General features: G+C 35.0%; 4 protein-coding genes across 4 annotated transcripts; 2 read left to right on the top strand and 2 right to left on the bottom strand.

Moving 5' to 3' along the window:
- Positions 1-78: 78 nt before the first annotated feature.
- Positions 79-3,053, bottom strand: LOC117782804 (elongation factor 2-like). Its single transcript, XM_034619846.1, has 4 exons — positions 2,836-3,053; positions 2,244-2,771; positions 1,485-2,181; positions 79-1,317 (listed from the first exon to the last, which is right to left on the bottom strand). Exons 1-4 carry the CDS (start codon positions 3,051-3,053, stop codon positions 226-228), a joined length of 2,535 nt encoding a protein of 844 aa, XP_034475737.1. The 3' UTR covers positions 79-225.
- Positions 3,054-6,901: 3,848 nt separating this feature from the next.
- Positions 6,902-7,251, top strand: LOC117782810. Its single transcript, XM_034619851.1, has one exon. The coding sequence runs from the start codon at positions 6,951-6,953 to the stop codon at positions 7,101-7,103; it is 153 nt and encodes a 50-aa protein (XP_034475742.1). The 5' UTR covers positions 6,902-6,950; the 3' UTR covers positions 7,104-7,251.
- Positions 7,252-11,346: 4,095 nt separating this feature from the next.
- Positions 11,347-11,605, top strand: LOC117783461. The gene has a single exon (XM_034620870.1). The coding sequence runs from the start codon at positions 11,398-11,400 to the stop codon at positions 11,548-11,550; it is 153 nt and encodes a 50-aa protein (XP_034476761.1). The 5' UTR covers positions 11,347-11,397; the 3' UTR covers positions 11,551-11,605.
- Positions 11,606-24,846: 13,241 nt separating this feature from the next.
- LOC117783931 lies at positions 24,847-25,882 on the bottom strand. The gene has a single exon (XM_034621502.1). It carries the CDS (start codon positions 25,835-25,837, stop codon positions 24,923-24,925), a length of 915 nt encoding a protein of 304 aa, XP_034477393.1. The 5' UTR covers positions 25,838-25,882; the 3' UTR covers positions 24,847-24,922.
- Positions 25,883-26,174: the final 292 nt, after the last annotated feature.

The following is a 26,174-nucleotide window of genomic DNA, read 5'->3' as shown; positions in this document are numbered from 1 at the left end:
ATCATACGCATCCGCTGCCTATCGCACAGTTACCGGTTAAGCGCGAAACTTTAAAAGTAACAAAAATATATTGAGCTGTGGGGGTTTGTGTTGTTTATTTTGTTTTTTAAATGAATTAAAGTATATGTATACTTATTTAAGCGTTGTTGATAAATATCACAGAGGCTATTAAATAAATTACATAGTAAATAAGAATAGTACAAATTTAAAGTCATGGATTTTCAATTACAATTTATCCAAATACTGTACAAGTTCGGGCAGTCCGGGCTTGAGAGCTTTGCGCAAACGTGTATCCTGCACAACCTGGTAGGGTTTGCTATTGGGATCACACGGATCTCCGGGCAGCATCTGCCAGTGATCGAAGACACATTGAGGGAACGCCTGACCACGAGTGTTGGTTCGCAGCTCGGCAGTGAAGCCAAAGGACTCGTTGACCGGCAAATAGGACTTGACCATAAACATGGGTGTGCCCGGAACCTGAGTTTCCTCAAGCACATGACCACGTCGTCGACTCAGCACTTTATGGATACCTCCAACAGCCAAGTTGTGACACTGAATCTCGCAGAGATACACGGGTTCCAGGAGACGCGGACTGGCTGTGATTGCGGAGGCGTACAAGCAGCGCCTGGTGGTGGGAATGATCTGACTGCCACTTCGATGCACTGCATCGGCATGCGCAACCACATCGTGTATATCAAAGCGAACTCCTCGCATGTTTTCCTCGGCCATGACGCCTTCTTTTGAAGCCCACTGGAAGCCGGCAATCACGGAGTCCTTAATCTCGTTCAAGTACTGCACTGACTTGGTGCAGTCCACAATGATGTTGGGACCATTGCAATCTGGGCCAAAGCTCCAAATCTTACGGGCCTCACTCACATCATAATCGTACTTCTCATTCAAATATCGTGCTCGTTTTTTGAACTCGTCTCGGGAAGAAACCACGCCATTGTCAATATCCTCGGGCAATCCCTCGGGCATGGGCTGGGCCTTCATGGTCAAGCGGTTGTGCTTGTTCCGTGACTTGGACAGACACAGTTGACTGGATTCCTCTAGAACCGTTTCACGGTATGATACCAGAGGATCGGATGTCTTTAGAGGAATACATGCGTGATCCTCCTCGAGATCCTTTATGCATATTTCCAAATGCAATTCACCGGCACCGGCAATGATGTGCTCACCAGACTCTTCAATGATGCACTGCACCATTGGATCAGATTTGGCCAGACGCTTTAGACCAATCACTAGCTTGGGCAAATCCGCTGGATTCTTGGGCTCAACGGCAACTCGCACAACTGGAGATACTGAGAACTTCATGACCTGCAATCGCATATTGAGATTAATAATTATTTAGAGAATTCAATTAAATTTCGTAAATAAAATTTAAAGAAACCAAAATGGGTATGGAAAATCAAGATGCATAAATAAGGAAATTCAGCTAAGAAAAAAGTTAATCCAGCATTTAAGACAATTGTTTGAGGTCTTACCTTCATGTTGTGCGCCTCCTTGAATGTGGAGATTGTACCCGTCTTAATCAGGAATTGATCAACGCCGACCAGTCCACAAATGTTACCAGCTGGCACATCTTCAATGGCCTCCACAGAGCGACCCATCATGAGAACGGTTCGTTGAATCGCCTTCTCGTGTAGATCCTCCTTCTTGCCGGGCACATAGTTGGGCCCCATAATGCGGCATTTCTGTCCCGTGGACACTTTGCCAGCAAACACACGACCAAAGGCATAGAATCGTCCTATATCTGTCGTGGGCACCATCTTCGAAATGTACATCATCAAAGGACCATTGGAATCACAGCTCTTTATCGCAACAGCCGCTTCATCGTCCTGAGGACCCTCGTACAACATTTCCATGCGGTACTTCTGGGCCACCACAGGTGATGGCAAGTGGATGGCAATCATTTGAAGAAGCGTTTCACCCGCTGGTAACCAATTTCTCATCACAGTCTTCAGCAGCACTTTACCCTGCTCTTCCTGCTCCTCGGGTTGAAGCTTTACACCAATTTTTTCCAGCAAAATTGGTATTTCCTCCGTTTTGTAGTTCATTATTGCATCGAATACCTTATAAATGGGGTCCAATACGTACAGACAAAATGAGCGCTTACTATCAGAGTCTTTATTCGATTGCCACTTTCTCGTCTTCATGTTGAAGAAGTTGCTTCCCCAAAGTCTGCAAGGAAGATTTAAGAAATTGTTAAAGATAATGTGTCAATTTTAAATGGAATAACATACCGTTTCATCAGTTTTCCGACATCAATTTTAAATTTATCGGCGTACATTTCGGCAAACTGTTTGAGGGTAAAGGCCCAACCATGAAGACCGGAGCCGAAACCAACGGAACCCCTTGGGGGATCAACAGAGACCTCACCCATGGGTCCACTGTCATCATTGTAGGTGGCAATTATGAGATTTACATTCTCGATAATACGCTGAAACGTTTGGTACAGCTCCTCGGTGTCCAATTGCAGTTCAAGCAATGCACGATCCATTTTATTCAGGAATAAAATGGGTCGAATTCGTTCCGCGATCGCCTGACGAAGCACCGTCTCCGTCTGGACACAAACACCGGAGACGCAGTCAACAACGACGATAGCACCGTCGGTTACGCGTAAAGCGGCCGTCACCTCTGATGAGAAATCCACATGACCGGGTGAGTCAATTAGATTAATTAGAAATCCTTTGGTATCCTTTTCACATTGATCAGCCTGGGTGATGAAGCACAAATCCTTATCCTCAAGTTCAAAGTACATGGTGATGGCCCTGAAGATAGAATTGTTAGGAAATTAAAATAAATAAATAATTAATAAGTTCAAGATTAACATACGTTGATTTAATGGTAATACAACGATCCTGTTCGTCCTTTCTGGTGTCTGTGAATCTCATATTGCCCGCCTTGGCGCTCGCAATGATGCCCGCCTTGGAAACCAGCGAATCCGTCAACGTCGATTTACCATGATCCACATGGGCTATAACCGATATGTTGCGTATATTACGCCTCTTCTCCATCAGGTCACGTATCTCGTCAAGCCTTAACTTCACCATCTTTTAATTGTACTATTTTACTTTGAATATCAACGGGAAACCACTTTGCGTCTACATTGGACGCGCTTTGAACCAAATATTTATTTGATAACTTTCTCAGTTCGCAGCCCTTATAAACACTTTCAACCAATTGATTTCATGAAAACGGTCAATACAGCTTGAACTTTTATCGTAAAGCTTTTATTTGCATTGCTTTGTTAAGCTTTTTACAAGCTGAATGGCTGGCGAAATTGCAAAGCAGACAGTGTCTTAGATCAAAGGGGGTTTTGTTGACAAAACTTAACAAACTTGACAAACTTAAATTACATTTTTATTTATTTATTTATTGGTCAGATAAATTTAATACTGAACTGAGATTTAAAAAAAAAACCAAATTCAATTATAACATTTCTTAAAATTAAATCCTTATAGGATACAATTTTCATTTAATCTTTTCAGGCATTGGGAAATGACTCTGATCAATAAGTATTAGTTTATTACCACAAAATAGAATTTTTTTTTTCATTTTGTCTGTTGCTGGTTTCTAAAATTTTCTATCTAAAGTTCCCCTTAAAATATTTTCCTACGCTCACGTTATTAGTCAACATTAACGTGTGCTTATCTGAACGTCATTAAATTAAATAGACAAAACTTTTAAAGCTTTTTAAAGCTTTTTACTATAGAAAAGGTTTGGATATTGTTTGAATAACGATTAAGTTCATGAATTATATTTGTACGCAGTAAATATTATGTATGTCCAATTTGTTATCAATTTAAATGAATCATTTTTTTTTTGGGGATTTTTATTTAAAGTTTACTAGTTAAGATACCGATACGCTCGTACCGATACGGATGTGGTAATGTGGCTAGGTCAAAGAGTTGACCAGCTTCCAACTGTCATATTTTGATCAAAACTGACCCGATTTTCAAGCGGAATGTCATTTTGATCATGGTTTGGCCTCTAATTTATGTATTCAAATTTTATTCATTTAGAAAAATAAATTATTTTCGACCAAGATTCGATTTTAATGGTAAGGGTCCCCCCTTGTGATTTTCGAAAATTCAAAATTTTAAATCTCAAGTTTTCACTTTTAATCAACTCCTCATAATATTTTATACTAATTGTATAAAACAACACTTTAAAATTGATTCTGAGACCTTTCATTTTCTTGTAAAAAATTATGGCAAAATTAAGAAAACCGAAACCGTAACCTATATTTGTTTCGGTTTGATTCCTTGTTTATGACCAATACGAATAAGACATTATATTGGCAATATCTTTAAAAAATATGTTTCATTCAATGAGGCAGTTAAGACACTCAAAAAATTCTTTCCTACTTTGAATTTGCGACTTTTCGCGAGAAGTTACATTTGCTTTTCGATATTGCTTCGATGGAATAATGTGTCTTGAAATCATTCATGGTTCGTTGGTTTTATGAACTCGTTTGGTAACTCGTTTTTTTTTCTTGGCTTGGAAATGGTATTTCTTTTGTTGAACGAGTGAATCAACAAATGAATGAAATTTGCGTGTTTTCGTTGGGGAAAACTGAGTGAGTAAACCCTTATCAAAAGTATTCGCATTTGCATAATTTGGCTGCAGCAACTGTCGCCTGGCATTAACATAATTTGGCTTTAATTGTTGCCAGATTTGCGACCAAATGCAACAGCACAAGAGACACACCCCCAACTACCCCCACTCCCCCGTCTGGCAACAGAGTAGCAAACGCCCACAAAAAATGGTTAGCTGTTTATGGGTTCAGTCAATGGGTTCTCTTTTTACGCATCTGGTTGCATTATTCATGAGCGAGTCTGCGGCGCGTGTTCCACATGTGGCAAGTGGGGAAGGGGATGAGGAAGGGAAATATTTAGGGGAAAGGTTTTTGAGTCTCTTCTAAACTGCGTCGCGACGCTTTTTGCTTTGTTTACATGACGCAGTTGTCAAGTAACAAGAAAACCCACGCATCGTCTACTAGTGTAATGTTTATCAAGTTGAATCTTTATTTACATTTTAAGCAGTATGCAAATACTGCCCCGGTCTCTCCCCGCTGGACACTTCCGTTTCCGTCCAACGAAATTGCCATGGAATTGTTTACGCTTTGCAAACTTGCGTACTGTGGCCAAAACTTGTTAATTGCCAGTTGGCTGCCAGCCCAAAAGTTTGCCTTGTAAGCGATACTTGACAGCAGTTTCTGGTTTACTTAAAGACAAATTTACATGTTGAATACTCCTCCTTTCTCACCATCCACCCTTTGTTCAAAACACTTGCTCATCTTTGCTGAAATGTGAAATCTAGATTTAAATTCTGGTCAGAAATGAATTCCGTGAACGATTCCGATATTATATTGAAACAGTATTAAAGTTTTCAATAAAAAGTAAAGACTGCACTTCTATAGCATGATTTCTGGCGCAGGTTTCATTAATATAAATGGAAATAATTATATTATCCTTATAATAAGAAAGTTTAGTTGCCTTTGGCAGCTGTTGCCTTTAATCAATATGCAGCTACTGTGGCCAATTTCCTGTTCCGCCTGATTGACAGGCGTTCAGTGAGGCGTGGCGCCAAATATTAAACAAGGCCAAAACCAAGACCCAAGTCAAAGACAAAGACAAAGCCACAGCCAAAGCCGAAGCTAAAAAGGGTCCACAATTGATTGGTCAGCAATGGATTCAGTGAACCATTGCGTAATAATAACCAGCTTATTTGGCATTAATTGTTATTACTAATTATATATTTAACAATGTGCAATTAGCACGAAAGTCACTTCCTTGTGCATAATGCGACCCCAATTAGATTTTAACATATTAAATGTATAGTATATTTTTAGGCGGCGTTGTTGGCGGGAGTATTACAAATTCTTTAATGACACCAGCTGATAATGTTTCTAGTACAACATTTAATTAATTAATAAAATATAAGACTTAACTGTAATTTCATTTATTGTAAATCTTAGAATAGTATAATTTCATTTATATTTTATTAATTTGTCAAATTTTAATATTTTATATCCTTACTAATTTAAATATATTATTTTACAGTAAAGGCAGATACATCATTTAGTCAAACAATAAACATTTAATCAAACAAGTTTCATGCATATTTAGGTGCACTTTCAATAAGCTGATTAGAAGCAGATTGCTTCAGTACTGAAATTAATTATATTCAGCTAATGTCCTTGTATCATAACCACATTGTTATCTTCTTCATCATGGTGCTCACTCAACTTGGAGCACATAATTCAATTAGGCCCAACACATTTTATCTGAAATGGAATATCAAATTTTAGTCAATTGGCACTGGCGCAAAATTGTAAAGCGATAAGTTACACACACAAACACACACACACCCAAATGTCGCCAGACAAACTAATTTTATTTAGAAGGAAAATTGGAAAATTTACAAATTCAGTAAAAAAAATTTACGCAAATTATCAACGCTTTTCTGTGCATAATTGGCTTTTGACGCATTTGTCACAAATTGATTTACTTACTAAGTCAACGAGAGAATTACAGTTTTCAGGGGCGTGAACAGAATTTAAACAAATGGGATTAGAGAAATTAATATTAAGTTTAATGCAAACTTGTACATATTTAACAACAACTCCAGCCATTTATATTGTTTGCAACTCTCACCTTGCCGACACCCATTGACTGACAATTTATGCTATTAATTGTTTCAGGTTACACATTGAAACTAGAAACTGGACTAGGTAAATATTTGACCTATGTTAATGTGGTTAAATGCAGGTCAAAGACAGTTTCAAGTCACCTGTCCGGCCATTTGGCAACTGTGTAAATATTGTCAACCCAAGGGGGACTATATAAGTCGCCTGATCTTTAGAAACCTAAGCATTACGCACTTTGAAGTTTTGTGCAGTTGTTAAAAAGTATTTTTTATATTATTAATAATTTTAATTCATCATGAACTTTGCCTCGCTGTGGTTCCACCTGCTTCTGGTGTCCATGTTGCTGCTCCTAATTTCGCCGGCTGCTGAGTCAACATTTCTTTTCTTTTCCTGCATTTTCCGTCTTCCACTCTGTCCATTCCGCACAACAACAACGATGATGGCTTAAATTATTAACAATTATCAACATCTGACGTCATACACCGATTCTAATTTGATGGCGAACAATTTAACGATTCTGGATTATTCTTTGTATTTAAACTACATTTTAAACTGATTTAATTTTTGCAAAAAATTTACAATAGAATAGCAATGGTTTTCATCAGAACATAACTCTAATGACTTTATAATAACTGTCCCATATTCTTTCTACCTTCATCTAAAATGAAAATGAGATAGTTATGTCCCACTAATTGTCTCCCAAAACAAATTCCTTAAAAATGTACAATCAAAGTAAGGATTTGTTTAAAGAGACAGGAAGAAGGACAAGTTGAGAAATGTTAACTTAACTTTAAATGCTGATAAAGAATATGAAATAATTTGTCTAAAATCATAGGCTTATGTTCTTATAGAAATTCATTCATTATTTCACTATTTGTGAATAAATGTTGTTAGTAAATAAATAATTAATTAAACTTATTTGTAATTTAATTTCTTATTTAACGTGCGCAATGCTCATTTCTCTGAATTGCAATCAAAAGTGAAAACTTGTTGAGTTCTTTTAAATGCTAACACCTTAAGTGTGATTGAAAGCTGTGAAATGTTCTATAAATATAAAGACGAAAGCTTTCAACAATTGGCCAAGTGCCACTTAATTGCCATTGAAGTGAGTGGCAAGTGGCAAGTCGGAAAGTGAATGAATGTTATTCGAATCAAGTCGAAAGTGGAGTCTGAGTTAAGTCAAAGTCAAGTCAAGTCAAGTCAAATAGAAGGCTTTCTGCTTGGTTAAATGCACGAGTCTTGAGTTCATTTCAAGTCGATGGCAAAGTTTGTCATTAGTTATTTGCGCTAATTAAGTGCAAAGCGCATTAAAGCCAACTCAACGTGCAAAGCTTTTACTACGTGACATGATTATGTAATTTCAGTACAGTACACACACACACACACCCACAATGTGGGTAAGAACCCGAACCTGAAACAGAAGCGATGAGCAATGACCACATTAATGAATGCTTAGAGTAAACTGTTGTTGTCGTTGTTCTTTTTCTTTTTTGTTGTTGTTAAGGCAGAAGGCAAATGACATTGTCATATAGAATTACCCATTACTCAATTCAGCTTTGCTCAATGCGAAAAGCTTAACTGAACTTAACTTGACTCAACCTAAACTCCCGACTCTACATTTTCCCGATTTCCACTGAATTTTCCTTAATCAAGTCCTGAGCAACACAACAAAGAGTGAGCTGTATTTTCAAATACAAATAGAAGTGAAACATGTAAGATTCCTATATTAGGGCTCCTGCCCATAGGGACTTAACTCGATCAAGACCTTAATTAGTTAATTTAAAGCTAAAAGATTGTAGATTGTAGTACAATGTATGCATGTATACTCATAAATCTCGATTTAAATTTCTATGCTGAGCATAAAATGTGAATCCATTTTAAGTCTCGCACTTGAGTTTGCCTGGTATTAAATTTAAATTCAAGTTGTTTATGTAAATTGGGATGCCCCTTGAATTATGTACAGCAAAATATTGCTAAATATTGATGCCTGAAACAACATTTGGGTATATTTCCCATATGCCTGAGGCACCACTTTTTTTCATCCAAATGGAAGCCGAATGGAATACGGAGACGAACCCAATCAGTAAATGAAATTTGTAAAACACATAGAAAATAAGGAGAGAGGGAAACAGAGGGGTATCTATGCAAATAAAGCTATTTAGAGTTGGACTCCAAAAATTAACATTTCGTCAGCAGCAGCCGCAAATTTTTTTCAATTACCATAACATTGGCAAATGAATGAAATGGCCTCGGGCTTTTTGAAAGGAAGCACGAAAAGGAAGCTAAAAAGGAAGCTGAGAAAGGAGACCTCATTTGCTCTCCTGTTTCTCCTCCCAATTGTCTGTCTGTGTGTGTGTATGTTAGGCGCGAACTCTTACAGCGAAATTTCGTGCACATAATAATATGGTATTAATATTTATTTCGGCCCTTTAATATTTCTTTATTTAAATAAACTTTGAATAACGTCAAAAAAGTTGAAAGACTAAAAATAAGAATAATTGAGGAGTGGGAGGCTCTATTAAAAATCTTATTATTTGCTTAATGAATTGCTTTTAATTAAACATAGTTAACGTAGAATGCTATGCTATAATATTAAATGTTAAATGCTTAAATCACAGGGAAATATTGTTTAGTCTATTCTTGTACTTCAAAAAGAAAATCAATAAATTATGCGTTGCCATTTGGCAAAGAAAAATTGGCCATTAAATGTTGACAAATGCCGCAGCAGGAAAAAATTAAAAAAATCCCAATGAAAAGACTCTGTAAGTTTTCCATTGTGTGCAGTGGACAGACAAATGCCAGCTATACAAATCAAAGGCCATTTAATTAGTCGAATGGAAAGCCAAGTATAAATATGAAGTGGCTGAGATTAAAAATCAAGCACTTGAAGCAAGAAAGAGAAAGAGAAAGTAAGCGGCAAGCTAGCAGTTAGAGCTTTAACATCTTTTGTAGCATACTTAAGGGCGCACAAATAGAAACATAAAAAGCTTTACTTATGATGCTTACCTTAAGCAAATTTGACTTAAAATCTTTCAACATGCTTGAAAGTATAAATTTAAGCACTGAGACAGTGGAGTTAAGATATTATTTTAGATTCGACTTAAGCTTAAAAAATCAAAGAATGCTTCCACAAAATTATTATAAGACTCGAATTAAAATAGAATTCATTCTTACTTGTCTCTAGGAAAAATACTGTACGTTTAATATTGCATAATTTTCTACGCCTATAGAAATAGTAGGTATTCAAAAATAATGTTATGGTTCATGAATTAAATATAGCAGTTTGGAGAAACTAGCAATATCACAAGCAATTAGCTTAAATTGTGCAAACATTTAGAATATCTACTTTTAATTAAAAGTATATGAACTGAACAGTATTTTTATGTAAAATAAAAACATTTCTGGTAAGAAACATTTTTAAAAATACAGAAATGTTCAATTTACAAATCAATATCTTTCATATATATGTGATAAGTGATAGCTCTATTTAAATATTATATTTTAAGCATTTGCTTTACAGTTAACTACATTTGATATGTAGGAGGGAAAGAGTGGGATTAAAGCCATTTTATGTGCGGAACGTTCTATTCAGCGTTTTTAGTGACAATAAAAGTTTACAAGCAAATCCAATTCAATGTTCAACGAATTGTTAGTGTATAAAAGGTGTAAAAAATCCAATTTATATTTACTCGCACATCAGGTCAGGAATTGCAACATCCGACATCCGGTGTCCATCATCCGTCGTCGACTTCTTCAACTTATTGCATACTTAGCGGCGTCACAAAGTTGCTGTCAAAGTTTGTGTAGACTTTAAAATGTGTTTTATTATCTGTGCAGGGAAAAAGTTGGGAGGAAGGGAGTTATCCATGTGCGAAAACAACTCGTTCCATCAGTTGTTGACAGTCTTCCCCCTTTTCTGCGCTCCCCTTGGCAAAAGTTTGTTTTTAGATTGTCTACAATGTAATATTACGTATACGTTAACGCACACATTTACACAAAGCAAATACAAATAGATGGCAAATTAATTAAATATCACTCATACGTCAGGTGGCACATTGTCTGTTTTTGTTGCTGCTGCTTCTCCTGCTGAAAATATGAATTTTTAATCAGGATATGAATTGAAACTATGCTTTGCCATACACATACACATACACATACAACTTGTGAGCGTTCTGAATGTTGCACGCCACAATGACCATGCCACGTGGGCAGAGCAGCCAAAAATACGAGTAGTCATAATGCGTGGGATAATCACGCGCCCAGCTAAATAATGTTATGTAAATTTATATCAGAGTTAATACAGATATTTCTTTTCTACTCTAGTTCAGATATGGCCAAAACTCTTGACTTATAAAATGTATCAATCAATTATTATTCAAAAAATATTTCTTTATTATTTTACTTTTAGTTTAAGGTCTTTGAGCAGTAAATGAAGATTTAAGATGTTAACTAGCCACATTGGCAGATACTAAAATTGCAGTTAGACTTAGTATGTTAACTTTTTACTGTTAAATAACTTACTTTTGTTAAACTGCTGTTGGTGTGAATATGTTTAACAACAGTAATTATGAACATAATTGATGACACTCATATACAATAGAGTCAGTCGAGTGTAAATGGCAACCAACTGCTTAAATATTGTCACATTCACATATTGTCTTGACTTACAATCCGTATAAATAGGTCTCGGTTTTATCGTTAGAATCAGTCGAAAGCAGAGCACAGTATAAATCGGTGACAAAATGTTGGCCATCAATTTCTTTTTCTATTTAATGGTGATTACCATGCTATTGGTCTTCACGACACCAGCAGCCGAGGGTACCATCATGCTATTCCTGTGTTTGGCACGCTCTCCCCTCTGTCCATTCAGAACAACTACGCCGCCGCCGACATAATTGGATCACACAATGTAAACAATAAACAAAAATAAATATATAAACTTGCATTGAATTTGCATGAGTTTTAATTTCTTATATCTTTCAACAACGATGTATGTACATTGTAAATAATTATACTTTTTCATCAGTTGGGATCGTACTGGCAACAATATTTTTATTTTGAATAACGGAAAAAGATATGCAATAACGGAGAAGAACGTACATAAACATTTTTGTGGAATTGATATATTAAACATAACCCATTAAATAAACTATCTTTCTTTATTTAATAAGTCGGCACTACTTACAATAAAATCAACTTGGAGATCGTTGAGCCCATCCACCCATATTATCTTAAGAAATTTTCTATAAATATCCAGAACATTTAACTAGGCACCTTTGTTTTGATCAAATAAAATTCAGTAGAAAGATGTTTGAAAATTGGCAAGAATTTATGTATTGAAAATAAGTAACTAAATAAATAAGTCTTTAATTAAGAGTAGAACATAAGAATTCGAATAGTTCTGGTAAACTAAAAAGTAACTTTAACTTGATGTACAGAATTGGAGTCCTTTAGATATTGGTTAGCTTAAGGGCCAATGCTAGTATGAATATATTAATTTATTCTATCCTAAGACTAATTAAAAAATAATTATAATTCTAAGCTACAATTAAGAAGTCAGACAATTTTGTTTGCAATGTGATATTATATTTTTATTTCGGTCTTGAAATATTAATATTTAAAAAATGTTTACATTTGACAGTGAAATTATTGTTCGGTTAGCAGGTCCCAGGTGGTTCACATTTTGGCTTAGGTGCAGCATCCGGCTTCTTAGTAGTCGTCGTCTTAATGCCTAATGGGCACAAAGGAGACTTTCGTAATCACAGCGCGGTAATGAATCCTTCGACCTCAGTCACATTGTAGATCATTAACAAGGCCACCAATGCCAAATAGATAAGCAGTGTTCACGATCTATGAGACTATTTAAGATGAGACTATCCTCTTTTAAATGTTCTATTTATATGGTTTACTGAAAATAAATATTGCTAATATGTCGCGAAGACACGAGGTTTCCTTGCATGAAATCAAATAAACACACCGGTCAATTGGGCATGTTGCTTATTTGTTTAAATTGTAGTTCAATCTGCTGAAATTCCATACAGTACAATTTCGTTGATTAGTAACTTAGTACTTTATAACTAAGTAAGCAAACCAGATGATTAAAATGGTTTTAAATTTAGGTGTGATTTATATGTAAACAGAGTCTGTAAGCCGATTTCGACTATTAAAAATTGAAACTACATTTAATTACAGACAGTTCTATATCAAATTCAGAGTCCTCCGTTGGGATTTAAATATTAGGAAGGATCGATAAAGTTGATTACATAATAGAGTGAGTTATGAACTACGATTCTATTTGAGTAATTTACTTACACAATCGCCTCGTGTATCGTCTGAGTAAATAAAATAACCGTCGTTTAAACACTTATTATTATATTTATCAAATGTTTACTTTCAAATAATTAAGCATGCCGTGCTCAGGAATGCTCAATGTTGCCAAATCTAAGATACCTACAATATAAACTTGAAGGTAAGTAAATTGTATGTAAAAAGAGATCTGCATACTTGTATAAGATATACACAAACTAAGAAACCAAATTGAGTGTCATTAGCTCTCTTAGCTGATTAACATTAATTTTAAATATATGTACATTTATAATTTGGTTTAATGTGTTAATTATATTTTTACAATGCTACTTATATACCCTTTTGCTATCGTTTACACTAAGTATATTTTAAGAACCATATAAATAGGGGCCTGTCTGGAAAACAGTCACACCTCAAATAGGTCGCAAATCGTTAACAATAATCGAAAAATGTCGCCAAAGTTTTTGATATATTTTGCATTGGTAGCCATGCTAATGGTCTACAATGTACCTAAAGCAGAAGCAACCGGAATATTTTTCTGCGCGATGCAGTCACCATTATGCCCGTACTACAGGACAACTACAAGGAGACCAGATAACAACAATAATAATAATAACAATAATAATGGAAATAATGGCAATAATGGAAATAATGGAAATAATGGCAATAATTTAAACAATGCAGACTGCAATGAAAAATTGCAGAATGGAATTCCTTGTCCATAAATATAATAAAAGATCCAAACTTGAATAAAGCTGTGTATTTAACATACTCCTTAAAAAGTCAAATTTTTGTCGTTTTTGAGAGTCCGAAATAATAATGATATTATTAGCTATAATATATTATTTATATTGTAAAATTATTTTGAAAAATGCTTTCTATTATCGACATTTACTTGAAGCTGTTTGAGTACATATTTTAAACATGCATGATGAAACAATTCTGATTTTATAAAGAGTTATTTATCTTGTTTTCGTATAGTAAACATTTAAGAATATGCCTTGCTAAGTTTTATAAGACTGTAATTGATCATTTTTATTGAACTAATTACAATATTTACTCTAAAAACATTTAATATGGCTGTTTAAATTAAACATTTTTTATATATTTGGATTTTATTCATCAAGTGTGTTCCAATAGAAATAGAAACCACAATCATATAAATATACATGCATTTGACTATTTTCTATAAATAGACAGCAAAACGGTATAAATTTAATTAGAACTACTTGATTATCTTAAAATAATGTTGTTTTTTTGACGAAGTTTAATAAATAAAAAACTCAGTGAATTTTAAATATTTGTCTTGCAAAATTATACATTTTACATAGAATGTCTACTTCAAACATTCGCTTGAGTGTGTTGTACTAAGAACCATTACCTGGAACCCCATTTTCAGGATATCCACCTGGAACTTCGTTTTCAGGGTTACCACCTGTACCTCCACCTTGTTTCGATTTTACAATGTGCACTTGCTTATTGACTTATCAAACACATGGGCTCCTTTGTTTGAGATTATAATAAGGAATTATAACATGAGCGTCAAATGACAATAAACAAATAATAATGGTTGCACAATTTACACATGTTTTTATTTCATATTCTATCATATAACATCTCTTGTTATCAGAGGCAGTCAGTTTGAAATATGAATTATGGTATGATATGGAAACGTGCTCTTAGTTTGGCGTGTTTTTCACAAAATCAAATGAAATGTGGTGACTTTTGACGGTTTCCCACGCTTCTCCTGACAAGCCTCAAAGACTTTGTTGTGGTTACCGAATCTCTAATGCTCCCAAGTGGAAAACACTGCGGAAAATGAAAGCTAAAAACAGCTTGAAGGCAACTGAAAATAAAAGAGAGGAATATTTTCAGAATTAATTCAACAGCTTTCAACAATTTGCGTCAGTCGCAGAAAATTATGAATGAAAATTCGCTCAATGATATCGAAGGCAACAGTTGGCCATACACACACAGACACACACCCACAAACACACACACTCTCACACTCTACAACACATATGCAAGCATACGAACACAGCATCCACAGCACAAATGAATAGCTTCCACAAACAATTGAGCGACTGCGCAGTTTAGACAGGCGCACATGGTGGAATCCATTCGGTGTTCATTGTGGATGCCATCTTTTGGCGCGTTTTTCGCAGCAACTGCTGTGGATGCCATTTGACTTGGACGCCGCTTGCTTTTAATTTCTCAGTTTAGTCCTGAAACGGATTCGCCCGAAACGGTCGCAAGTTGTCCGTTCAATCACCAAACTGATAATTTAAAAAGTGCAGATAAAGAATTTTAAAATTTAAATAAAAAATTCTCGAAACCAAAAAGCGTGCCAAAAAAAAAAGACGAAATAAGAAATATTTGGGTCGACGCGAATTGTGCCAAGTTTGTTTATGTCTTGAATCGGGACAAGTGTTTAAAATAGAAAAACCGAGTGATAGAACTAAAATTTTGACCAGTACGATTATTGAACTGTTTGCTGTTTACTTTCGCATCATTTGCAGGCATCTGTGGATGATTTGTCGGCCATGCTGTGAGCTCGTAAGTTGAAAAGTGTTTTCCACTCACTCAGTAAAATGCCAGTGGGTTGCCAGGGCCATAAATCAACAGCTCGTTCGATCGGGTAACTTTATCAAAATGTTCTTGCAAATATTTGCCTGTGTGCTTAGTCGGGCTTAAATCATTACCCATATGTCTCGCATTTTCCTTTTTTTTTATGTGTGCCCTCAGTGACAGACTCTTGCCCAGACTTAAAACTTTCCTTGTAGTTTCCTTTCTTTAGATGCCTCACAAAGTTTTGGTCCGCTGACAACTGCAACAAAGTGATAAATTTACGGCTTCGATTTGATTGTTGCCAGTCTTAGTAACAAAGATTAAAAGTCTTTGAGAATTTTTATGAACGCATTTTAACAGTAGATTCTAAATGGTACAACAAATATTTGTGTGACATGAAAAAACTACTGTTGATGAATTTATTCATTCAAAAGAAACCGAAAGGAACTTTGTATATATACTAAGAATGTTGTAAGGTCCTTCGCACATTTAAAAAACACAAGTTAAAGTTGTACTTTTTGAAAAATTAAAAAAATGTGAGCGTTTAATTTATGCCACTAGAAATAAATTTACATATTCACACATATTTATTTACTTCATATTCATTTTTAAATTTGGCATTTCAAAAAGTTTTATGGACCTTTTAAAAGTATTTAAAGTCAATAGAAATATGTAATATTATTTTTGCTGAAAAATTGCACAAGAATGATAAACACTAACAAATTTAAAATAAAACGTACTTAGTGACAATTTGCATTCGTTAAAATATTTATTAAAATATATAAGTGAATTTAGCTTTAGTTAATTTAAAATTTAATAAATAAAACTCTCTTTCCATGCTTTCATCTTTTGGTTGATATGAAATAAATTCATTTTGTGGCATCTTTTGATAAGAGAAACAAAGAGGAAGCTCAGATACTTACAAATTGTGCTCGAGATCAGACAAATAAATGAACAAAGAAAATCATGTAATTAAGCGGATTGAAATAGTCAAAACTAAAATGAAGCTCAAAGCAAGCAATAAAGTCACGCCCCAAAATAAACGCCTGCCTAGGGATCAATCAGAATCAAAGCAATTTGGGGGCAAATGACAAATGGCGCAGTTCTGCGCTAAATTAGCATAAGCCAATCAGTCAGTCAGTCAGTCAGTCCTTCAATCAGTTAGTCAGCCGTGTGTCAACCCTTGCAGCACGTACCGAATTCACATAGTTAATGCCAAAATCAGTTGATGTTAATTAGCGTACGCAATCAACGCCAAGCCCAGAACTGAAGAAGAACTCATCCATTTACCTGTTCTTTGTGTTATCCCAAATTTGGTTTAATTAATGTTACCTTCTTTTTTGTGCTTTATAATTGTTTTGACTTTCGTTTTTGTGTGTGTGGCAGTGGAAATTATCGCGCATACGCCGCGTTGCAGCCTCTCTAAATTTGATGACAAAAGTTGGCATCGTTTGTTTTGCCTTCCACATGATTACCCTAGACAAATATTGTAGCCCTGGCTCAGGGGCACATTGTCTGCCTGGCTGATTGTCTGTCCCTTTCGCACGCTGCCACAAAAGTTTTTGCGGTTAATAAAATTGACGCAGCGCACATGGCGTATAAGTAACGTCGTAATATGCCCAGAGGGTCATATTTATATTTCGTGTGCGCTTGACAATCATTTGATTATTTTTCCGCGCATTGTTGAGGCATTAAAGTTGCGGCATAGCGCACACACACACTCTCACACCTATAATCACGCATATGAATATCTCTATTCATATTTGGGTTCAATATTTTGTGGTCATAAATGAGCTTAAAGGCAAATACAAATTGTTTGTAGCCTTTAGAATCTTTAGAGCTTATGCAAATTTACGCTCATTTTATGACAACTCATTTGCATTGACTCTGTTGACAGATGGAAGAATATCGATGAAATTGCGTATACGTCCCAACTTAATGGACTGTTTAACCTTTCTATTTATTAAAATGGTGCTTGTGTGAAGTCCTTTATATTTGTTCCGCACAATTTACATTGAAAAATCATTTTTCAAATCTCTCAACTGATGTTCATGTTCTTTTGCCAATTTGTAATAAGTGAGTAAAAAATTCTTTCATTGCCAATGATTTGAAATAATAAACAATCTTTTAAATGTAAGAAAATACTAATTAAAATTCAGCATACTCAGATGATAACGAACTCTGAATGCTGTGTAAAAATTTGACTTTTGTCTTTAATAGTTGCCATAGTCGTTGTTGTGGTCACACAACAAACACACCCACACACACACATACTTGTTAGTTAAAGAACTTTAAAAGCGTCTTGAAATACCGAAAACTTTTTATGTTTTCTCATTTTGTCACTTGGCCATACATCAGCCCTTGTCACATTTGCAGTTAAGGTCGATGAGGATGATGAGGTCTTTGGTATACCCTTGGGTAGCCTGACCATTTAAAACCTATATATCCAAGTCTGAGAATTTCCATGGTAACTTTTGTGACAGCTCGGCGCCGGGAGATTGAGATCGAGAAAGTAAAATAAATAAATAAAAATTGCTTGTAGCTTCAATTGAATTAGTAACAGCAGTCACCCGGGAAAAACTTTTGCTTAGATGTTTGCTCATATAATTTCCGTGCTGGTATTTTTATGACCTGAAGGCGAAGGGGAGTGTAGGGAAGGGAAGGGAAGGCGAGTGTTTGATGGTGCATTCTTGTTGGACATGCTCGCATTTTAATTGCCAGCAAATGTGTCGTCAGGCAGGCGTCTCTAATTTATGTTCATATTTACCAGGCTTTTCTCTTCTCCAGTTTTTTCTCTTTTTGAAGAATTTTCCCTCCATCACCCGGCGGGCAGGTAATAATATATTGCATTTCATTTACGAAGTTGTCAATAGGCTGGCCAAATTGATATTTATGTGCTCTGACGACTTTGTTGCCTTTCTATACCCTGTAAGTCAAACCAAGAAATGGCCAAATTGTATTATTAAAGTATGTAACAGGCAGAAGAAAATGTTTTCAAGTTTACAAATTACATTTTAAATGAACAAAAAAGTATCGACTATATACGCGAAAGAAACAATGTATATAATATAGTAAGATTTTCTTGGGAAATTTTCCTGTCAAGTTCATGGCGCAATATTAATAAAAATTTGCAAATCGAATATGTCTTTCGGGTATATTAATTATATATTCAAAAAACATTACGGTGTTCAGTAATTCATTTTTTTTATCTATATACAGGGTATTACTTAGTCGTTCTTCTGCTACATTTTATTTTATTAACTTTTTTTGTTTTGTCCTACGGCCATTAAATTAAAGGTTCACTTGATTTATGTACAACTAGGCCTTTTAATGCTGGCATGCTCAATCTTCAGCTTTCTCTGACTTTAAGTCCCTTTGTGACAGTTATTTTCTCCTAATTGATTCGGGATTTGTGCTGCGATTTGGTCACAACTCTTAAGCTCTTTATTTAGCTTGCTTACAATATTGTTAGTACCAATGAAACTTTAAAGTCTTTATATGGATGTCATCTGAATATTTATTGCGCTTTTCTTTTATTTTTCCAGCTTGTCGGTTCGCGTGTGCTCAATATGAGTTTCCCATTATAATTTCCGCTTCATGCAATTTTTGAAGCATCCTTTACTCGCTTATCCATTGTGAACAGCAGTTTTCCTTCGTTCTCTGCTCGCTTTATTTTCATTAATGTGTCAGTTCCATTTTCAGTTTCACTTAAATGTTTGTATTAAAGCGTTTGACATTGCAGTTAATGAGATTTTTTCAATGGCGCCTCTTTAAAGCAATCAAATTAATTCGTCATATTAAACTGATGAATGCTCTTGCCAGTTATTAATGACCCTCCATAAAAGATTCAGGCTCAAACGTTGGCTAAATTGCTCAATTATGCTATGGGCTCTTGCCGGACTCTCTCGTATTTCTCCCCAGTTAATTAACTGATTGCATAATATGGAGAAGAAATAAGGCAAATAATTTTATGAATATGGAACAGCTGAGCAAGTTGAGTTTTGCTAGAGATTATGCCACTTAATATATCTAAAAACCTTTTTTTTCTGAAATTAAAGCTATTGAAATTTAATTGTGCAGTTTACCTAAAATTCAAATTAAAATGCATTTCACAATGAAATTCTTGTAATTCATTTACTTATTTATGTGAATTGAAGCATAATATGCTAGAGTACCGCAGATTATTACAATTTTAAATAATATATTGTTTGCTTAAACTCCCAATAGATAAACGTTTCATAAGCAGAGAACAAAGAACAATAGTTAATGAATGAATTTGAATTGGAAGTTGCTGTATATATTTCAATATGTTCGCTGAGATGATGATAATTGTAATATAATACACTATTCAGTGTTTTTTTGTTATTCACAACTGAATAAGTAGATGATGCACTTATATCAGTCGATTCGCTTGAATAATCAACGAAATTCAATTACAATTTCCATTTGTATATAACAGAAATGTGGATAACGTCAGTCAGTCAGTCAGTAAGTCAGTCAGTGAGTCATATGGATATGCCAGAAATAGGAAATTAAATAAATGCAAGAGGTAAAAACGTGTGCTGGCACTCAAAGTGAAATCAAAGCTTGTTTCTCAGCTTCTGACTGAGGTTGAGGCATTGACAGGTTGTCAATCGAGGACATGCAACACGGCAAATGGCAAATAGCAAAAGGAGGAAACATCCAGTTAGACTCGTAGTCACTCAATCTGTTGATGCGGATAATGTGTTGACTACGTGCGTAATTTTAGTCCCTGCTTTAAATTTCCTACTGCTCTCAATATGTCTTACTATCTTCCTCTCTCTTTGTCTGTCTATCTCTCTGTCCGTCTGTCTCTCTCTGTGTTAAGGTAACACAATGCCAAATAGGCTGAAAGATGAGCTGCTCTTGAGACTTGGGATAATGTTGTTATGTGATTTCATTACAATGCGAAGACAAATATTTATGAGGATTGAAAGTTGTTTTTCCCCTTGATAAATGGATTTGCTTGTTTCTTGGTCACTTGGGCTAATGTCAATGCTGGAGCTGTTAGATTTATTGTAGAGTTAATTTTGATAGTGAATAGCGAATTGAGGTTAAAATCTGGTACATTAATCTTTTAAGCACGATATCAATCAATAACAGAAACTTTTCGCAACTTTCTTTAACCTTTACAACATTATTTGCAATTCATTGACGTCAGCATGGTCAGTTGTATGACTTGTTTTTCTTATAAATAAATAGTTGAGCACTAGTTTTGCCACCTGCCTTAACAAAAGCAACTTTTTCATACTTTATCCAGCTTTATCCAGCTTTATTCTCCTCATTTTGCCCCTTTTTCAATGGCCACTTGAGCACTTTCGAGTTGATGATTAACTTTTCCATCATTTATCATAAAATCATTGCCCCAGAACTTGGTGCAGGGTCCGCCCACCGATCGCCCATCTACTAGCTAACCACAAATGCTATAAATAATGCACTGAAATTGCAAAAGATACGATGTGAAACAAAGGACAAATAAATAGGTACAATATGCATGGAAAAAGATGTTGTATCTTTTATGCTTTCTGCTGTGTTACGCAACTTGAACACATTGTTCTTTTATTTGATTTTTTTTTGGTTGTCTTGTTTGGTGGGCTACATTTATCTTTTGGTTTAGAAATAAAGCACAAAAAACCATTTAATTTACATAAACATTCGCATCTAATACAAGTCACAGTCGACGCACTTCTTTTGTTGGTTTTTCCTTACAATAGAGGAATGTATTTAATTTTCATCTGATTTGAGTCTAAGGAAAACTTTTTTAAGAGTGTTTTGACAAACATGAGATTGTTAATTGGTACATTTTATCAATGGAAATAAGTTTTATGTATAAACTTAATATTAAAGATTGTTGATTGTCCAGTTGTTGTTTTAAATGTAAATAAATATAATATTATAGCTAAAAACCTAATTATTTCTAGATGATTTCTTGTTAATATTTAGTTTATAGGATCTTATATTACTATGACATTTTTTACCATTTATACGGGTCTTCTCACAACAGCCTTAACTCTTTGCAAACAACTTTATCATAATAAACAAGACCGATATAAACAATTCACCATCATTAGCAGTTATTGTTCAAAGATTGTTTACATCTGCCAAACGAGAGCTTCTTGTTTTCTTCTTTGTGTAAACATTTTCATTCATGCTTTTTGCAAAATTTGTGTTAATCTCCCCTCGTTTCATTGTGTCTGTGACTCTAATCTAATGCTGTTTTGACATTGACCGACATGTGGATAAGGAAAGTGCTCTGAAAATCTTTCTGCCATGCATGTAAATTGGGATTGAAGCTGTCGCCCTATGAGTACACGTATTATATTATGTCACCAGTTGAGTCTTGAGTGTAATTTACTTGGAGCTGTCGAAAATTGTTTGTCTCCTTTGCTGGGAGCCTGCTGTGCTGGTTTCCAAAATGAATTTGCCTTGAATTATGTTGACGATAAATTTCTGGGCTGCCTGTGGCTGCCCCTCCTCCGTCACGACTCTCATCTGGATATCGTGATTTTGCCAATTAGCCTGGCCTGAACAGTCTGAGCAGCTGTAACGGCTTGGCATTCCTGGCCTGGGACCAAAAATTTCTTTTCAATTCTGTGTGCCACATACAAAGTGGCACCACAAACAATGCAACATCAATTCCAATTCGGATTTAGTTTCAGTCTTTGTTTGTTTCTCTTTGGAGTCTCGACGACATCAAAAATTTATCGCGATTCGCGAAATTTCCAATTGAAATTCGCTACATTTTTCAAACAGGCTCCTCCGTTGACAGATTGCCATAAAAGGTACAAAAATTCAAACACAGAAAAAAGGGGGAAAAATCTTTAGCTAGAGCTGAGATACTCTTTTGTAGAACAAACTGTAAATCATCGTATTCCTACGGGAGCAATATGTCATAGTTAACCAATCTGTAATAAATTTTAGATTTAACTAAGGTATCAAAGGTGTAGGACATTGAATAGCTAATATTTATTGTGTTATCGAATATTCAATACTTTAAACACATACCTACATTTGTAAATAAATATGTTCAATTGACTTATAAATTGTCTCTCTAACAATATAAGTTGTCTTATATTTATATATGTTTTAATACAAATTTCTTAGTATAGTCCAATTCTGTTTATGGTATTTTTATTTGCCTTACAATTTTTACTCAGATTATTTTGATTGGTTTTTAATTACAGAATAATTATATTTCTTTAATTAGTAAATAAAAACACATTTGCAATACTAAATTAAATAATTTTTTTATTTAATATTTTTTTAGTTTTAATTTTAAAATTCAAATTTCATAGCTCTTTCTTATATTAATAATAAAGTATATGTCATGTAGGGTTTTTAGATAAACCAGTCTAGTGTAGTTCCCAATGTATACACTTTCTGGCAGAGGTAAAAAAAATACCGGTGAAATACAGATAGTCAAAGTCTGGTATTTGCAAGGGTTACAATCTTTCATTCTTACTTTTTTTAACCTCCTTTTTTACCTTTAAGCCTGTCGAGAATTTGAGTTATGCGAGCTGAACTTATTTCATGCTGCTCTTGCCATGTTCATTTTATCCTTTAAATATTTGTTTTTTAGCCGCTTTGCAGATGAGCTTAAAGAGCTTGCAACCTATGTTGTGCCATGCAGCCTAGCTAAGAGTCAATGGAATGGCTAAATGGGGGCAGATTTTTAAATTGGAATAAACGATTTAGTGAAGGCATTGCCCCAGACGATAACGCTATAAACAATTTGGATAAACAATTGAGAAGCTGCCAATAAAACGATATATTTACACAAGAAGTCGGGGATAGGAAAGAAAATGGCCACATGAAATCAATTAAAATATTTGCAAGCGAGAAATCGCACAACGCATAAAACTGCGTGTGGGGAAAACATAAAACTTGAGACTTAAAAATAATTGAATGTGACCATTAAAATGGCACATACGCCGCGTTGGCAGATATATTTTTAAAAAAATAAAACAAAAAGTGGGGGAAACGTTCTTTAAATAAATTGAAATGAAGTACGTCTACTAAGTGGCGTCTGTTTATGTGTAAAACAAACAAACAAACCAAATGCCACTTGAAAATGTGAAAATGTGCCACACATTGTCCATCAATGGGCCATCGAAGTTGAGCAAAAGTGAAAATTAATTAAATTTATACAAGTACGATTACTGACTATTTGACCAAGTATTTGCGTAAAATGCTTCAATGATTTTTCTTCTTTTTATTTCGTATTTTATATGTTTTTTTCCATTGCTATGGTAACAACTACAATGAGAGCAGAAGGAATGCTGTAAGTGAAACCTCTTGGGGCATTTCAAATATTTGCCAAATAATTAATCACGCCACGTCATGGCCCCGAATGGTGGCGCCTACGTCAGCGTCAAGAACAGTTCATCCCCTCCTCACAGTCGCTATCTCTCTCTTTCTCTCTCTGTCTCTGTTGCTGACATGAAGAATGCCTGTTGCCCACTGATAAAATGAGCTCTGACGACTCATACCAGATTGTTATTATTATTACAAATTTTAAATAAAGTCGACAGTTAGATCTCACTACACACAACCTTATACTCCCCCTCCTGTCCCCTCACCGCTGGAGCACCATCTCTTACTTCGTTCCGCGTTGTTTTTTGACTGACGGCTCTCTGCATTAGTTGCTTTCATATTTGAATCTTTCTCTTTCATGTTTTTTTTTCTTATTTATTGCTCACATTAAAACTGACATTTAAATACAATTTAAAGCTTAAAAAAATTGAAATTGCAATTTACTAAACAATTCAAAGCTCATAAATACTTATGCTGTGAATAATATTTATTAATAAATACTCCGATTTTATTTAAGCTTAAGGCTACTTGAAATATATTTTGCTTTCTTTTTAAAATTAAATTCAATTTATTGCATCAATTGTTGTGTGTTGTTTATTGTGTCCGTTATTTATTTATTTGCAATTTACACAATTGTGTCGTAATTTACACCAAGAAATTGTGGCTTTGAGTAAAGAAGTGCGGAGAAAAAAAATATATGTTTGCAGTCATTTTTCTAGCAACAGAAACTAAATGTGGAAACTTTATAAATTTCTTTGTTTGAATTTCAAACAACTGCATTTCTTGCTTTTCTCTTTCGTTACTAAGCTAACATTTTCGCTCTGAAGTATATTCTATTTCTAATACAATAGCAAATTTATGGTAAGAATTCTCTTTCATAAAATCCTACAATTGATTTATAAGCAGCTAAAATTGCAGCACATATTTTTTTGTAGGACACATGATAATTGCATCAATTTATTGATATGAAATCGTACAGTATCTTTAATTTAAAATTAGGAATTGGAAAATTTAATTTGTTTTTTAAAATACATTCGGTGCATTTAAGAACAACTTTAATTAAGATGCAAAGCAATCGCAGTCACAGTTCCCAGGACAAGAGCAGACTGGAGTGTAGAAAAATTCACTTGGTTTCCAAAAGTCGACGAGAGTCTGGCAATTGTTTTTCTCGTATTTTTTCTTGATTCTTCCCATTTCCGTTTGCTTGTCACATTGGCAGAAATAGTCGCCCTTTAGGACTCTGTCCATGCGACCGCAGCAAACGTCGCAGACCAACTGATCAATGGGATTGGGATTGGAGCCAGAACCCTTTCTGGGCAGTGCCTTCATGAGAATCTTGTGCGAAGTTTTCGCATTCACGTCCAGTAAAATGGTGCAGGTCAAGTGGGGATTGAAAACGCTTTTGTGCCTTCTATTGTCCACAAAAATCTCATAATGATCCACGTAGTCCACGTCATGGATAAACCAGTCGACAGATAGACACCTCGAATCAATGCGTTTCACTTTTGTAATGCTAGCCGGATAACCATCCCGCGAGGAAGGCATCGAATCCTGGCTGTCATCCAACTGATTGTCAATCCTTCGACGCGCATATGTCAACGCATTGATGTCCATGAAGAAGCTCTTCATGTGCATCTTCATCTCGAGTCGCCGCTTGCCCTCGGGGGTTCTCAGAAAGGCAGCTCTCTTCAATGCACACCGCACAGCCACACAGTGACAACAGCAACAATCCTTTTGATAACGCTCACAATCATCCGAGAAAGGTTCCACCTCCTCCTCCGTGTTGGATTTCACCAATGCGCTGTCACTTGTCGCTTTCGTTTCATCTGCGGCTTTTGCTTGACTTTCCGGCGGGGATGCAGAACTCATCCGGGGACTCTTTGGCGGCGATGCAGTTGGACTCTTTGATGATATGGTTGCTCTCTGCTCCTCTCCCATCTCTTCTGGCGTCGCAATGCTTACACGTTTCGACATATTGCAATTTTACAAAACCTTGATGACAACTTGATAAACTATTAAAATTTTTGAGAAAATTGTTAAACAGACAAATAATTCTAAATTGTAGGAAATACTTTCAGAAAAGTTTGTGAAAAATTTAAGTAAAAAAGCAAAGTATTAAGTGGAATAAATTAAAAGTTATAGTAAATCAAAAGAATGTCAAACTCTAAATAGTGTAAACGACATTTCTCCAAACATTGTTGTTGATGCAAAAAAGTTTTTACGGTACATACGCTTTTATACCCCAAAAATTTTAAAAAATATTTAATTTTTTTATTTTGTTGGCTATTTTTTCCAATTTAGTACTCTGTGT

Source organism: Drosophila innubila (genome assembly GCF_004354385.1).
Source record: "Drosophila innubila isolate TH190305 chromosome 2R unlocalized genomic scaffold, UK_Dinn_1.0 1_C_2R, whole genome shotgun sequence".
Lineage (NCBI taxonomy): Eukaryota > Metazoa > Arthropoda > Insecta > Diptera > Drosophilidae > Drosophila > Drosophila innubila.
This window is presented reverse-complemented; position numbering and strand designations above follow the sequence as displayed.

What these genes read in the sequence shown, in the direction of transcription:
- LOC117782804 (XM_034619846.1), bottom strand. Translation starts at nt 3,053, where the DNA reads ATGGTGAAGTTAAGGCTTGACGAGATACGTGACCTGATGGAGAAGAGG. An exon ending in TGTATTACCATTAAATCAAC is followed by an intron (nt 2,772 to 2,835) that starts GTATGTTAATCT and finishes TTCTATCTTCAG; the next exon opens with GGCCATCACCATGTACTTTG. An exon ending in GTCGGAAAACTGATGAAACG is followed by an intron (nt 2,182 to 2,243) that starts GTATGTTATTCC and finishes TCTTCCTTGCAG; the next exon opens with ACTTTGGGGAAGCAACTTCT.
- LOC117783461 (XM_034620870.1), top strand. Translation starts at nt 11,398, where the DNA reads ATGTTGGCCATCAATTTCTTTTTCTATTTAATGGTGATTACCATGCTA.
- LOC117783931 (XM_034621502.1), bottom strand. Translation starts at nt 25,837, where the DNA reads ATGTCGAAACGTGTAAGCATTGCGACGCCAGAAGAGATGGGAGAGGAG.
- LOC117782810 (XM_034619851.1), top strand. Translation starts at nt 6,951, where the DNA reads ATGAACTTTGCCTCGCTGTGGTTCCACCTGCTTCTGGTGTCCATGTTG.